The sequence below is a fragment of the Ochotona curzoniae genome, unplaced genomic scaffold, assembly GCF_017591425.1.
Source record: "Ochotona curzoniae isolate NIBS_2020 unplaced genomic scaffold, NIBS_Ocur_1.0 patch203, whole genome shotgun sequence".
NCBI classification, from domain to species: Eukaryota; Metazoa; Chordata; class Mammalia; order Lagomorpha; family Ochotonidae; genus Ochotona; species Ochotona curzoniae.
The window spans coordinates 131218-145467 of NW_024466755.1; the positions used below are offsets into that span (position 1 = coordinate 131218).

Genomic DNA, 14250 nt, shown 5'->3' on the forward strand with positions numbered 1-14250 from the left:
GCACACAGCCCTGCCCGTACCCCGGGAGCTTTACGCCTCGGCCCTGATCCCCTCAGAGGAACTTTCAGTAAGACCACACAGGACAGAAGGCGGCAGGGAGGAAGGGCAGCGGGAAGGCTCGGACCCGGTCGCTCCATACCGGCGCCGAGGGCGACTCTTCGCAGACGCCCGCGGGGTCCGTCACGTGTGCTCTCCATGATGATACTTATTCTTTCTGGAGAGCTGCCCTGGCTACCCTGTCTACCACTCCTGCCTTTCGCTTCCTGTTCCTCCACCTCGCTTCACTCATCTCCGCGGAGCAGAGAGGTGCAGCCATGTTGAAACCCTTCCGGGTTTCTCTTAAGTTTAGCCCACCGCAAGGCCGCGGGTCGCAACAGGCCAGCGAACGCACACGTGCACTCTACGCATGCGCCCCGCGTCGCCAGGCATCCCGCCCTCAGGGCAGAGCCCTCGGCCTATAGGCAGGCCGCACTCAGGACACGTCACGTGTTTTGCATACGCCCGCCCCTCCCCGCCCAGATTGTCGCCTAAGCGCCCCCCGCCGGCATCCGATTGGCTCTCTGCGCGGCCCCGCCTCCACCTCCGCCCGGATTGTCGCCTCAGGGCCCCGAGCCGGCATCCGATTGGCTCTCTCTGCGCTGCCCCGCCTCCAGAGCGGCGCGCGCGCGGCCTCCCCCCTGCTCCTCCTCCCTCCCCGCCCCCTCTCCCTCGGCTCCCGCTCGCGCCGCCGCCTCGGGCCCGCGCCGCGCTTCGCCGGGGCTGAGGAGAGGCCGGGCTCGTACCTTGCTGCCGCGGCGCGCCGTGTCGGGGAGGGCCGGCGGGAGGGAGAGCCGCTCGCGCCTCGGTCAGCTCGCGGAGTCGGAGCGGCGCCGCGCCGGGCCGCGTGATCGTCGAGCCGACCTCGAGCCCTAAAGCGGCGGGAGAGCGCCGCGGGCCCCACCCATCCGGGCCGAGGCAGCCGCGGCCATGGCCGAGACGGAGGAGCGGAGCCTGGACAACTTCTTCGCCAAGAGGGACAAGAAGAAGAAGAAGGAGCGGGGCGGCCGGGCGGCCGGGGCGGCGGGCGCGGCGGGCGTGGGCGCCGGCGGCGGCGGCGGGAGCGGCGGCTCGGCGGGCTGCGGGGCGGGCGCTGGGGCCCGGCCGACGGACGGCGGCGCGGCGGGCGTGGGGGCCGCGGGAGCCGGGGCCGCCGCCAAGGCCGTGACCAAGGTGAGGAAGGCCGCATGCCGGCCGGCGGGGGCCCCGGGACGCGGCGCAGGGAGGGCCCCCCTCGCGATCGGGGCCGCCCGCGGGGCTGGGCCGCCGGGGCGCTGGGGCGCCGGGGCGGGCGTTGGCCGGGCCGAGGCCCTCCGCGCGTCGGGGAGGCCCCCGCGGGGCGCTGGCCGGCCTGGCCGGGAGGGGAGCGCCCTGGGGCCGTGCTGACCGCCTCCTCCGGCCCCCCCGGTGGCCGAGCGGAGCGTCCGGCAGGCCCGAGGACACGGCGGCCAGCAGCTCGGCCGAAGCGGGCCGCGTGCTGCTGCTTCTGGTCTTTGGGGGGGCTGGGGCGCGCGTGCCGAGCTCGCTGGGTGTCCCCTACGCGTTTGCAGAGGGCTCCCCCACCGAAGCGGGACTTTTTTTTTTTTTTGTAAAGAGCTGCAGGCAGGCAGCTTCACCCCCGTGGTGTTTTCTTTGCACAGGATGAAGATGAATGGAAAGAATTTGAACAAAAAGAGGTTGATTACAGCGGCCTTCGAGTTCAGGCAATGCAAATAAGGTATGGGTTAGTCCCAAGTGACTGGGCGGCTTGGGTATGGGCGAGTGGACCTCACTTCGTTGTTGTTTAAAGTGAAATCTGGCTGGGTTTTGGATTGGAAGTAGAGGATTCTTACAGACAAATGCAGGTTTTGTGTGTTTTCACTGTGAGACCTACAGGTGTCCCACTTCGGGAAGCCCCAACATGTGCAGTACAGAGCCAGGTCCCCTCGGCACCTCGTGGCGCCTTGCTTAAAGGACACGTAACCCCTTCACACCGTAGCTCTGACTTTCCAATTAAAAAAAAAAATCTTAAAAAGTAAAAGATACCTATAATCCCGCCCCAACAGTGGAAAAGTTTATGCATAGCTTTATAGGAATGCCTTTCAGCAAGAGTAATTCTTAAGAACTTGAATTAACTGATTTAGAGAATTTATTTTTTTGAAGATTTATTTATTTTTATTGCAAGTTCAAATTTAGAGAGAAGGAGAGACAGAGAAAGATCTTCCATCTGTTGGCTCATTCTCCAAGTGACAGCAGTGGCCAGAGAGCTGAGCCCAGCGGAAGCCAGGAGCTTCTTCCAGGTCTCCCACACAGGTGCGGGGTCCCAAGGCTTTGGGCGGTCCTGGGCTGCTTTCCCAGGGCACAAGCAGGGAGTACGAATCACTGCCCGGATGAGATCCTAGTACATGCAGGGCAAGGATTTAGCCACCAGGATACCAGGATCCTTGAGGATCTGAAAATAATGCTGTTCGTTATATCCAATCTCAAAATGACCTAATTTGAGCGGCTTGTAAATAAAATTGGTATCTGATTCTTGTTTGAAGATTAAGAAGAAAGGCATAACCTTGATAAGCTGTGCCCTGCCAGAGGCTTGCAGTTTGTAAAAAAAAAAAAAAAAGTTCATGGCATGGTAGAAAAAATATTTTAAAGAAAAAAAGAGAAATACTTTTCTTACCCCAAAACCGGCCTTTTGGTCACCCTAGTGATAATATTTGTGATTTTGCATGTCTCTTACTGAGAAGCCAGGGTTAGTGTGTGTGACGTTTGTTGAATACTGCTGACACCTGAGGTGTCAGTGTCCTGGTGCTTTTCCCGGGGCTAGGTCATGTAGAGGCATCTGAGCGCCGCAGGCCCCGGGCTCCTGGGACGCAGGCCACCCCTGAGAGGCAGCTCCTGCTGGATTCCTTTGTAGTAGTGTCAAGTACAAATGATTGGGCTGGGAATTTGTTCTCCTGCCCATGTTGGCCTCTTTCCTGAATTTGAAGAGATATCTATCAAATAGCCTCGCTTCCTTAATCCTGAGATTCACTGGGCCTATAAAAAGGGGGTTCAAGAAAGGGATGTGGGACCCGCACAGTAGCCCTAGTGGCTAAAGTCCCTCTTTGCAAGCACCGCAATCCCATATGGGCTCCAGTTTGTATCCTGGGTGCTCCACTTCCCATCCAGCTCCCTGCTTGTAGCCTGGGAAAGCAGTCGAGGATGGCCCAAACCCTTGGGATCCTGTACCCATATGGGAGACCAGGAAGAAGCTCCTGGCTTTGGCTCATCGCAGCTCTGGTCATTATGACCATGTAGAGAGTGAACTAAAAGACAGAAGAGCTTTCTCTATGTTTCTGTAAATCTGATTTCCCAATGGAAGGAAGAAAAGGCAGTATCAATTGATTATCTCTTAAAGACAAGAAGGGGCCGTGAGGTCCTGCCGTTCGGGGCTCTGCCAGTGGTGCCTCGCCCTGCACAGTAGTGTTTCTGGACCGAGGCAGCGCTTTCCGAAGGGAAAAGTGTTCAAGTGAGCCGAATTGAAAGTTTGTTAATTTCGGTGGTCTGTTTTATTTAGGAGTGTGCTCCCAGCTCTGGTTCTCTCCTCAGTGCTTGCCTGGGAATGGGCAAAGCCAGGAGCTAGAAACTCGATCTGTGAATGACAGAAGCCTAGGGCCACCATTGCCTCCCAGGGTCCGCATCCGGAAGTGGGAGTCAGAAGCCAGAGCCAAGTATCCATCATGTAATTATTGCTTGGGAAGCGGGCGTCTAAACGTGAGGCTCAGCAGTTTGCTTTAATGTGTGCGTCTTCCCACTGAGCTGTGCAGTCTGGGCTCTGGTGTAAGGGACAAGGGTGGTCTTGGATGAATAAAGTGTGCCTGTAACTTTCATTCGCATCTTGGCAGTCTTTGCCTTGCGTGCTAGAGTTGCTGTAGTGTGGATATTATATACGTTCTGCAGGTGCTAGGCCGTGTTACATGCTGGTCCCCTCAGAAAAGGTTAAATAGATGAATAGCAGCAACACTGCATTAAGGTCTTGTCTCCTGTTTACCAAGAAATTCAAGATTTAAGTGCCATGAAATTTCCAGCTGAATTGATCTTACTCAATGTCATGTCCCTAGACAAGTATTTGAGAAAAGGAAGCCATTGGTAGTGGTAAAGGAACCCAAATGCTTAAAATGGACTTGGAGAGAAAGTTAGAAATATTTAATTTTTTTTAAAAGATTTATTTTTATTGCAAGTCAGATATACAAAGAGGAAGATCTTGTGTCTATTGATTAACTCCCCAAGTGGCCACAATGGCCAGAGCTGCACCAATCCAATGCCAGGAGTCAGGAGCCTCTTCCTGGTCTCCCACGCGGGTGCAGGGTCTCAAAGCTTTGGCCTGTCCTCAACTGCTTTCCCAGGCCACAAGCAGGGAGCTGGATGGGAAGCGGGGCTTCCGGGATTAGAAACAGTGCCCATATGGGATCCTGGTGCGTTCAAGGTGAGGACTTGGCCACTAGGCTATTGCGCTGGGCCTGTAATATTTAATTCTTGAGGTTAACAATTTTAAGTCATGTTTCAATCAAGACTTAAGTTCTCTGGAGTCCGAGATTTCTGAGAAACTTGTTGAGAAATGAGGACTTCAAACCTAAAAGAGGAGATGATAGTATGTATTTTGCGAATACAAACTAGATTCATTGTAGCACGAATTCATGTGACTGCCATGTGTTAGGACATGATGCTTGGCTTGACGGTTGTGAAACACTGGTCCTGCAGTAGGCACCAGCAGATCATTTCAGCGTTGACCAGGTGCTGCAGTGCGGACACCTGCATCGGGAAACTGCATGCACGAAGTGTGGTAACATTCCGTGTCTTGACATTGTTCTTGGTTGCTTCTCAGTGTTGAGAAGGGATTTCAGGGCACAGGCAGAAATACTCAGATTGTGTTCTTAAAGAATTACTTATTTTGCACCCGGCGGCGTGGCCTAGCGGCTCAAGTCCTCACCTTGAACACATTGGGATCCCATGTGGGCGCCGGTTTTAATCCCAGCAGCTCTACTTCCCATCCAGCTCCCTGCCTGTGGCCTGGGAAAGCAGTCGAGGATGGCCCAAAGCCTTGGGACCCTGCACCCGCATGGAAGGCTGGATTAAGCTCCTGGCTCCTGGCTTCGGATTGGCATAGCTCTGGTAGTTGCGCTCACTTGGAGAATGAATCATCGGATGGAGGATCTTTCTCTGTCTCTCCTGTGTGTATAGCGGGCTTTCCAATAAAAATAAAATAAATCTTTAAAAAGCCAGATTTGCAGAGAGGAGAGGCAAAGTTCTTCCCTCTGCTCTTCACTCCCCAAGTAGCCGCAGTGGCCAGAGCTGAGCGTCTATGAAGCCAGAGACCAGGAACTTCCTCCAGGTCTCAGGTGGGTGCAGCATCCCAAGACTTTGGGCTGTCCTGGACTGCTTTTCCAGACCACAAGCAGGGAGTTGGATGTGGAGTGGAGCAGTCAGGAATCGAACCAGTATGTGGTTCTAGCGCATGTAAGATGAGGGGTTAGCCATTGAACCATCGTGTTAGGCCTGCTTACAAATTTTTATGTAGTGTTTGATGAGCGAATAGGCTCCTGATAAACCATACTAAAGAAACTCCTCCTGGCTTTGGATTGGCTCAGCTCTGGCAGTTGTGGCCACTTGGGGAGTGAGCCAGTGGAGGAAAGGTCTTTCCGTATCTCCTCTCTAAATCTACAGTCCAATAAAAATGAAATGGGCTTTTCACCCCGTTCTAGAAGTGTAAAGAACACAATTAAAGTATGAGGCAGCAGAGTCCCAGGGCCATAATGCAGGAGTACAGGTCCTGGGTGTGTGGTGCTCTCTGAGCCACAGTCTAGGCTGGCAGGCAGCTCTCCCTGTGTCCCATCAGCCTTACCTCCACAGCCAAAAGAACAATCTCAATTGGGATTTTCTTTTTTAGTTTGAGAGGCAGAGAGCATTCACACAGTCTAAGTGACTATCCAGGAGCTAGACACCAGGTCGCCCAGGGCCTGGCCTGCTGCATTTCAGGAGCGTCTGAAGGCGGGAAGGGCACTTGCTCAGGGGCTCTGATCCCTCGCGCGTTGAGCCGCTGCACTCTATTTGTGACAGCGTATTTGGTATTGGAAAGTCAGATATACAGAGAGGAGGAGAGACAGAAGAAGATCTTCTGTCCGATGATTCATCACTCCCCAAATGAGCGCAACGGCCGGTGCTACGCCGACCCGAAGCCAGGGGCCAGGAACTTCTTCCAGGTCTCCCACACAGGTGCAGGGTCCCAAGGCTTTGGGCTGTCCTCGACTGCTTTCCTAGGCCACAGGCAGGGAGCTGGATGGGAAGTGGAGCTGCTGGGATTAGAACCAACGCCCATATGGGATCCCGCGGGTGCGTTCAAGGCGAGGACTTGAGCTGTTAGGCCTAGCCGCGAGGCCACGCTGCCAGGCCCTTTTGGGGATAGTATTAAAACTGCTTTGATTCAAAGCCCGATACATGTTTGGAAGAAAAGGAATGTTTGTAGTGTGTTTCTTCTGGCTTTGTTAGTAGTTTTTTAAACCATTTAACATTCAAAAAGCTTTACAGATGTTTTTAATTAGGCTCCTGCCTTAGGGTTTTTTTTTTTTTTTTTCTGTTCTTGCCTTAGGTTTTTTTTTTTAATATTTGTTTATTTTTATTGCAAAGTCAGTTATACAGAGAGGAGGAGAGATAGAGAGAAAGATCTTCCATCCAATGATTCACTCCCCAAGTGACCACAATGGCTGGAGCTGCTCCGGTCCAAAGCCAGGAGCCAGGATCTCTTCCGGGTCTCCCACGCAGGGGCAGGAACCCAAAGTTCTTGCCTCAGTTTTTACTTCATTGATGCTTTTGTGTGTTGTGCCCCTTGTTCCACTTTGGCTCTTACGGTTTTTATGGCATGCCTTTGTAAAGTGTAGTGATTACTAGAAATATGGGTGTTGCATTGTAGCAGAAGATCCTACACGACGCTGATGATTTAAAAGCAAACTAGGATTGGGCAGTTTAGCAAAGCAAGTTAAGGTCGCTGCTTCGGACACCTGTGTCAGTGGAGTTCATTTGAGCCCTGGTTTGATTCCGTTTCTGGTTCCATTCGTGTTATCCGTAGGGGAAGAGTCAGATGGAGTTCTGGCTACCTCTCTGAGTCCTGGCTGCTGCAGCCTACACTTTCTGAAATAGTAGATATGAAAATAATAGGGCATGGCGTGGTAGCCTAGTGACTAAAGTCCTCGCCTTGCATGTGGTGGGATCCCATGAGGGTCCTGGTTTGTGTGCTGGCTGCTCCACTCCACTTCCCATCCAGCTCCCTGCTTGTGGCCTGGGAAAGTAGCAGAGGACGACCCACATCCTTGGAATCCGGCACCCATGTGAGAGACCCGGAGGAAACTCCTGGCTTCAGATTGGCTCAGCTCTGGCCATTGTGGCCACTTGGGGACTGGACCAATGGATTGAAGATCTCTCCTCTGTGGATCTGCCTTTCCATTAAAAATCTTTGGGGGAAAAAAAAAAAGAAAATAGACTATGTAAACCATGTTCTGTGCTGTTTTAGTACTGTGGTCTTAGTCCCTTTATCTGTTGGATGGTGTTTCAGAAGTTTATCTAATATTATACAATTACAGCAGGCTAAAACATATTTTCTTATTTTTCCATTGTTTTTCAGTCCTTTGCACAGGTTATAAGAGTCATTTATTTTTTGAAAAAGCAGGTCAGTGAAGAGGAGGGACAGAACGATAGAGCTTCCATCCACTGGTTCATTCCCACGATGGCTGTTTGGCCAGAGCCGGGCTGGTCAGGAGCCAGGAGCTTCTTTTCAGTTCTCCTACGTGGGTGCAGGGTCCCAAGCTTTGAGCCATCCTCCACCGCCTTCCCATGTCACAAGCAGGCGGCTGGAGAAGTGGTTGTGCCCATATGGGATGCCGGCCCTGGCGTCTAGGTATATGTTTTAATTTGTGATGGTTTTTGAATTTATGCGTTTCCCTCTGTAGGCTTGGAGATGGTGGAGTCTCCAGTGAAGGAAATTGCTCCTGATGCTGTGTGTAGTTGTGTCAGTCACCTTTTTCTTCCTGTGTCACATACGTGGGAAGAACATTTCAGTTGCTGCGCTGGCATAGCTTCTAGAGCAGACTTGAGAACCAGGCCCTGGACACAGTTGTGATGTTTGAAGGTTATTTCCGGTTGGTGCTGGAGCTTCGCAGGCCAAGACGGGGCAGCTCCGTTAGTGTGGCCTTGAGGGGATGGTGCCTGGCAGGGCCCTTTCAGGTGGGACCGGATGGAGGTGACAGTGAGGGATACTGTCCTGGTATTGGGCCCCTACTTCAGTAGCCACACAGATGGAAGCGTGTTTCAAGGCTTGCCTTCTGACCGCGCAGTTCAAGTCTTGGGATCGTTTCCTTAGCTGCCCGGGTCAGTCGGGGACACGGAAACCCTAACAGTGTAACAGTGATTTGTCAGACCAAGTTTGGAATTTTTTCCTTTAAGATTCTTTAGAAAAAAAAATGTACTTGCCTTTAGAACATTTGAAAAAAAAATTATGAAAATAGGAGAAACCCATAACCCCTTCTGCTTGGGGTAATGATTGTTACTGTGTGTGTGTGTGTTTTGGGAAGGATTGCTTACCGCACACTAATAGTTGCAGCTTCTACATGTTATCAATATTTAAGCAGTTACGGGAGAATGTATTTTAGAATCAAAGAGCTCTGTGTGAACAGCTCTGCGAGTCAGCAGTGTTAACAGTGATGACGGCCCTCTGGAGGCCTTCACGGTGTGACGTATGCGAAAAGCGCCTTGCGGGCCTGGGCCTGTGCACCCACCCGGGCAAGGGCAGTGCCAGGCTTGCCCCTGGCCTAGCAGATGACATGGCAGTGACTGCGCTGGCAGTGCTTCCAGGCGGACTTACAGTCCCTGGAGGTAGTTCTGATGTTTGAATGTCAGTGCTAGACTCGGGTAGATTGGGTGCTGTGCGTTTTGCTTGGGCATTTGTCTTACTTAATAAGTTACCTAAAACAGGATCATACCATCTCTTACCCGTTTTTAAAATCCGCTCAAAAAGTGTTTCCAGGTTTGTTTTCCCCGAAATCTCTGTCTCTTCCCACCCATCCTAGCAGTGGTTAAATAGTGTGAACCAGATCTTAGTGCGATATGTCTGTTTCATCCTTGTTTGACATGAGAGCAAGCGGAGGCTTGGAGCAGCCAAGTGCTGTCCTGTCTCCACCTGCTGACCGGTATACTGCATCAAGCTGTTCGTCTAGGCCTCAGTTGCTTTAGAATCTGCTCCTAATATGCATTAAGAAATTAAGTAATGCATTCTGGCTTTTCCTATAAAATATATAATTTTTTAAGGATTTAATTTTTTTTAATTGGAAAATCAGATACATAGAGAAAGGAGGAGAGACCACAGTGGCTGGTGCTGTGCCAATCTGAAGCCAGGAGCCAGGAACCTCCTCCAGGTCTCCCACTGGGTGCAGGGTCCCAAGGCTTTGGGCTGTCCTCGACTGCTTTCCCAGGCTACAAGCAGGGAGCTGGATGGGAAGTGGAGCTGCCAGGATTAGAACCAGTGCCCATATGGGATCCCGGGGGTGCATTCAAGGCAGGTACTTTAGACGCTAGGTCACGGTGCCAGGCCTGTGCATTACTTTTTTATTCTGTTCTCCACGGCTTTTATTTTTTTGTTTGGTTTGGCTCGCTCAGAATCTACAGCAGCCATTTCTGGGCAGGGCCAAAGCCAGGAGTATAGACTCCATAAGTAAAATCTTACTATAAATGCAAATTTAAGGTGGAAGCGTATAATTGCTATTTTTGGCCTCAGCTCTTGATTTTTCTCTGCTTGGTAGGCAGTCCATAAGACAGTGCTTTCCAGTTGCTTAAAGGAGATAATCTGTGCAAAATACATCTTGTTTTTATAGAAATGGGAGGAAAAGCTCCATATATAACCTATGGAAGCCAGGAATGGCTCTCAGGATTTGAAAGAGTTGGGCATTGCTGTGGATCTGGTCTGTACATTAAGGCTGTGGGTTCAGATACCCAAAGGAGAAAATGTGTAAAGTGGAGGGCCAAGGACAGAGCTCTGAGAAACAGCTGGTTGGGGCAGGAGATGGGGAAGACCGCTACCAATCACCATTGGCAAAAATGAACCAGTTCCGGGGAAAGGTTAGTAGGCTCTGCGAGTAGACCTTCCACAACAGACTTGACTTAGCAGAACATTCAAGTTTACATGAAGTCTAAAAAATAATCAGCCAGAGAAATGAGCAAAGATTTTTTTAGATTGTAACTCTGGTCAGTTTAAAGTTGGTATTGGAAAAGCAGAATCCACGCGTCTCTGTCCTGGAGTGGTGTGTTAGCAATGAACATCTTGCATTTGTAATGCCTGGCCAGCCAGAGACTGAGTTTGGGTACCCTGTAGTCAAAACAGCTGACAGGCATGCATGTCTGTCCATGTCTGGACAGCTTTTAGTAGAATGGGTCATGATGAGATTAGTAGCGCTGATATTGACTCTGGACACACTTGTTTTCTTCTGTTAAAACATGAAGCCGTTTGGAGAGCAGCGTGATGTGCCATAGGATTACCATCCCCATATAATATTGTTCAACCTCCGGAAACCTTTATTGCATTTGTAGAGAATTGGTTGTTGCCTGTGAGATAAAGTGACGGAAACCCGCTGGTTCTTCAGTGGCACGTGGCTGGAGCTGGTCCAGATTGCAGTCAGTCGGAAGCTTGAAACTCCAAGCCTCCCACATGGGTGCAGGGACCCAAACTTTTGAGCTACCTTCCCTCTCTTAGACTCGCTGATTAGCATGAGGCTGGAGCAGAAATGCAACGGCCAGAACTGGAACTGGTGCTCTAATATGGGCTGATGGGTCAGGAGCAGCAGGTTCACCCATTGCATCAAGATGCTCGCCCCAGGAATTGAGCCTCATCACTCTTTTCTGTGCAGCCTCTTCCTCCCTTTACTTGCTAAACTTTTTTAGCTGGGGTCCTGTTGTATGTTTTCTCAACTATGAGGTAGTTTGCAAAAAGGAGAATTACAGAGATCCTTTTGTTTTTCCACAGGAAGTCAAGTGAAATTTGCTGTGTAAAATGAAATCTATTCTTTTCTTTAGCTTAACAAGGAAAACATTTCGGGCTTTGAAGGAGGTCAGGTGACTTCTCCAGGCCCGTAGAGAACAGAGCAGTGGTTCTGGTGTGGCTCTAGCTGAATTTATTTGCTTTTCCAATAGTGAAAAGGAAGAAGATGATACTGAGAAGAGGGAAGATCCAGGTGATCACTGGGAAGAAGGTGGAGGTGGCGGTGGTGGCGTAGAAAAATCTTCAGGCCCCTGGAACAAAACGGCTCCGGTACAGGCAGCTCCCGCTCCAGTAGTTGGTAAGCTTAATATTTCTGTTTCAAAAAGATGTCTAGTTTATGTGAAATCGGGAAATTACACACGTCAGCTTTTCAGCCAGTTGCGTGCTGTGCTGGAGTGAGAGCCCGTGGGCTGCTTAAAGACTTCACCTCTTACGGGAGAGCAGCTTTTAAGTTTAGACACATGCTGTTTTTTAATTGGCTGCTGAAGAGTTAGGTAGATAATCCATGTCAGGGATATGTTGTGGGATGCCTGTGTTTGGTTTGTGTTTATATCATTTCATGTTTCCCTCTCGTGTCAAAGCTCAGATTCTCAGTAGGGCTGATTCCAAAGGGTAAAACTAAGTCTTTTAAGGATGAAGAAATATTAAATCTTTTAAAAAGTTATTTGGAGTCCAGTACAAGTAGATACATGCAATTGGTAAGAAATTTTTCATCAAATGGTGGAAGTTAAGGCTGTAATGAAAACAGTTTGAGAAGCACATTGATCCACTCACTGGCTGACTGAGAACTGCAGTGGGTCCTGTTGTGGAAGGCAACCTCTGGGTGGGACCATCAGGTTCCACTCGTGAAAGAATTTGGCTTACAGAGCTTCCGTATGTAAATAATGAAGGATGAGGGATAGGTGTTCTTGGAGAGGAATACCTGGAGGAGTTTGACCACCGCCCTTGCAAAGAGCATCCCAATGACAGGAAGTCTGACTTGGGCCCTTGGTACAGATCATGGTTCCTCAGTTACTAAGTGTTGGCAGGAGGTGTGGATTTAAGTGTCGAGTGCTTGAATGGTTTCTCCAAAATTGTTAAACATTTAGTTACAGAAACTCCAGAACCAGCGATGTCCAGCGGTGTGTATAGGCCACCTGGAGCCAGGCTAACCACAACCAGGAGAACGCCACAGGGGCCACCGGAGATCTACAGTGACACACAGTTCCCATCCTTGCAGTCCACTGCCAAGCACGCAGAAAGCCGGAAGTAAGTGCGGTGACGGCATCTGGCGATGCAGCCTTTATGCCTTGGCCAGGGGCTGGGCTGGGCGCTAACACTCACTGTTGGGGCAGCTGCTTGTTGATGAGGTGCAGGCTCTTAGCAGGGTTCTGTGGGCTGTCTGGAACCCTTGGCAAGCCGGGGGAAAGAGCACTGAGGACAGTGCTGTCTGCGAGGTCTCTCCCTGGTCTTTTAACATGACAGCCATGTTCCTTGTAACGTGGAAGCTAGACATGAAACGGCAGCATTGTACCGTGTTCCCAGACGGTGGCATTTATAAATCTGGTATTAAAATCATGCGGCTTCAGCAGGTACTTAAACACTACCTGGAGTCAAATGACCACACTTAATCCTATCTCTTCTTTAGGGACATGAATTTTTATAAACATAAAAGTGGAACAGACATGTGAGTGACAGCAGGGACTCCGAGCCTGCTGCCTCCGAGTGCGGTTTGCTCATGCTCTCTGCTGTGTCCTGTGTGCAGACACAGTGTTGGGGGACTTGGGGGAGGCAGTGGCCCAGCACTCGTCTGTCAGTCTGTCCCAACAGAACAATGCCTACACCTTCCTGCTTGAAATAGAAGGCTGGTGCTCTTAGTTATGCATCGAGATGTATTGTCTGTTGGCTAAAGGTAAAACTGAGTCTTGGGAGGATTAAATCATTGGTCCTAACATAGTTGCTGTTCAGTGGAGGATGGGACCGTGGGGCTTCAGTGCAGAATTCTGTGTTCTGTTACACTGCAGCCCTTAATTGAGAAGGATTCTACATATTAGTTTCCCCTGACTGTCCCTCATGATTCATCTAAATTGTGTTTTTTTTTTCTTTCTTTTTTTTTTTTTGCAAGGAAAAATAATTTCAAAAAACCCTAACGAAGAAATAATTACTGATTACATTTCTTTTCCCTTAGGGATAAAGAAATGGAGAAGAGCTATGAAGTAGTAAGGCACAAAAATAGAGGTAGAGATGAGGTTTCCAAAAACCAGGCCCTTAAGCTCCAGCTAGACAACCAGTATGCTGTGCTGGAGAACCAGAAAAGCAGCCGCATGCAGTGCAATTGAGGGATGGTCTTTGCTAGCCCTCCTAAGGTCGTGAGCCCACAGCTGAGCGCCACGAGCAGCCCTTCATCACCTGAGCTCTACTGGATCTGCAGCGCCCGATGCAAAAAGTGACCTGGCCCTATTGCCCTCTGCAAGTTAAAGTGCCACAACTGCTCTCTGTGTGGGATGTAGGGGAGTTTTCATTTGTTACCAAAAAAAAAAAAAAGAGGGGGTGTGCTAGATTTAGGAGTGCTTTCATAATTACTCTGCAAATTCAAAATTCAATCCCCCACAGCTAGTGGTCATTTCCAAATCTTTTTATGTTCAGATACTGAGCCTCCATCAGGGTTGACTACCTCAGACTTGCTGCCCTCCTTGTGGACTTCCTGTGGATCCAGCTCTGGATAAGAAGGTTACAGCTGTTGGGTGTTGAAGCAAACAATGAAACTAGCCCTGCTGGGTTCCTACGAGAAAGTCAGCCGCCTGGGTTCTGATCTGCTGTAAAAGATGAAGATTGAAGTGACCTTAACTGACCTGTCCTGTGCCCCACCCGTAAGAAATACTCTGCAGTAGGCTGTGGCCACATACACTTCCTGGAACATACTGCTCTCAAAAGACCTGCTTGTTCCCATCATCTTTAGGGCTGTGGTTCATCCTTTCAACCAAGGTTGTATTTCAAAGGTAACCAGATTTGGTAATCAAACTTGGGTCCACAAAATGGGAAAGAGGGTGGGGATGGGAATGATTTTTTCTAAGTAATTTTTTTTTTTTCAATTTGCATAGTGCTCCACATTAAGGCCTTTTTTGCTTTGACTTAGAGTAAGTTCTTTGATAGAGCTTATTCTAAGTAAATAACCTGAAATATGCATTAGAATTGTGAAATGT

At 50.0% G+C, this 14250-nt stretch overlaps 1 protein-coding gene across 2 annotated transcripts; it reads left to right on the forward strand.

Annotated features, from left to right (window-relative positions):
• Nucleotides 1-715: 715 nt before the first annotated feature.
• Nucleotides 716-13755, forward strand: LOC121166683 (protein CDV3 homolog). 2 transcript variants are annotated; one of them, XM_040995927.1, is made up of 6 exons: nucleotides 716-1209; nucleotides 1677-1753; nucleotides 7709-7711; nucleotides 11221-11366; nucleotides 12157-12316; nucleotides 13236-13755. In XM_040995927.1, the coding sequence occupies exons 1-6, from the start codon at nucleotides 967-969 to the stop codon at nucleotides 13384-13386; spliced, it is 780 nt and encodes a 259-aa protein (XP_040851861.1). In that variant the 5' UTR covers nucleotides 716-966; the 3' UTR covers nucleotides 13387-13755. The 2 variants fall into 2 exon arrangements, with proteins under 2 accessions (XP_040851861.1, XP_040851862.1); XM_040995928.1 differs by lacking the exon at nucleotides 7709-7711.
• Nucleotides 13756-14250: the final 495 nt, after the last annotated feature.

Excerpts from the sequence above, each read along its gene's own strand:
- LOC121166683 (XM_040995927.1), top strand. The coding sequence starts at position 967 with ATGGCCGAGACGGAGGAGCGGAGCCTGGACAACTTCTTCGCCAAGAGG. Across the intron at positions 11,367-12,156 it reads AGCTCCCGCTCCAGTAGTTG|TTACAGAAACTCCAGAACCA; the intron begins GTAAGCTTAATA and ends TTAAACATTTAG. Across the intron at positions 12,317-13,235 it reads AAGCACGCAGAAAGCCGGAA|GGATAAAGAAATGGAGAAGA; the intron begins GTAAGTGCGGTG and ends CTTTTCCCTTAG.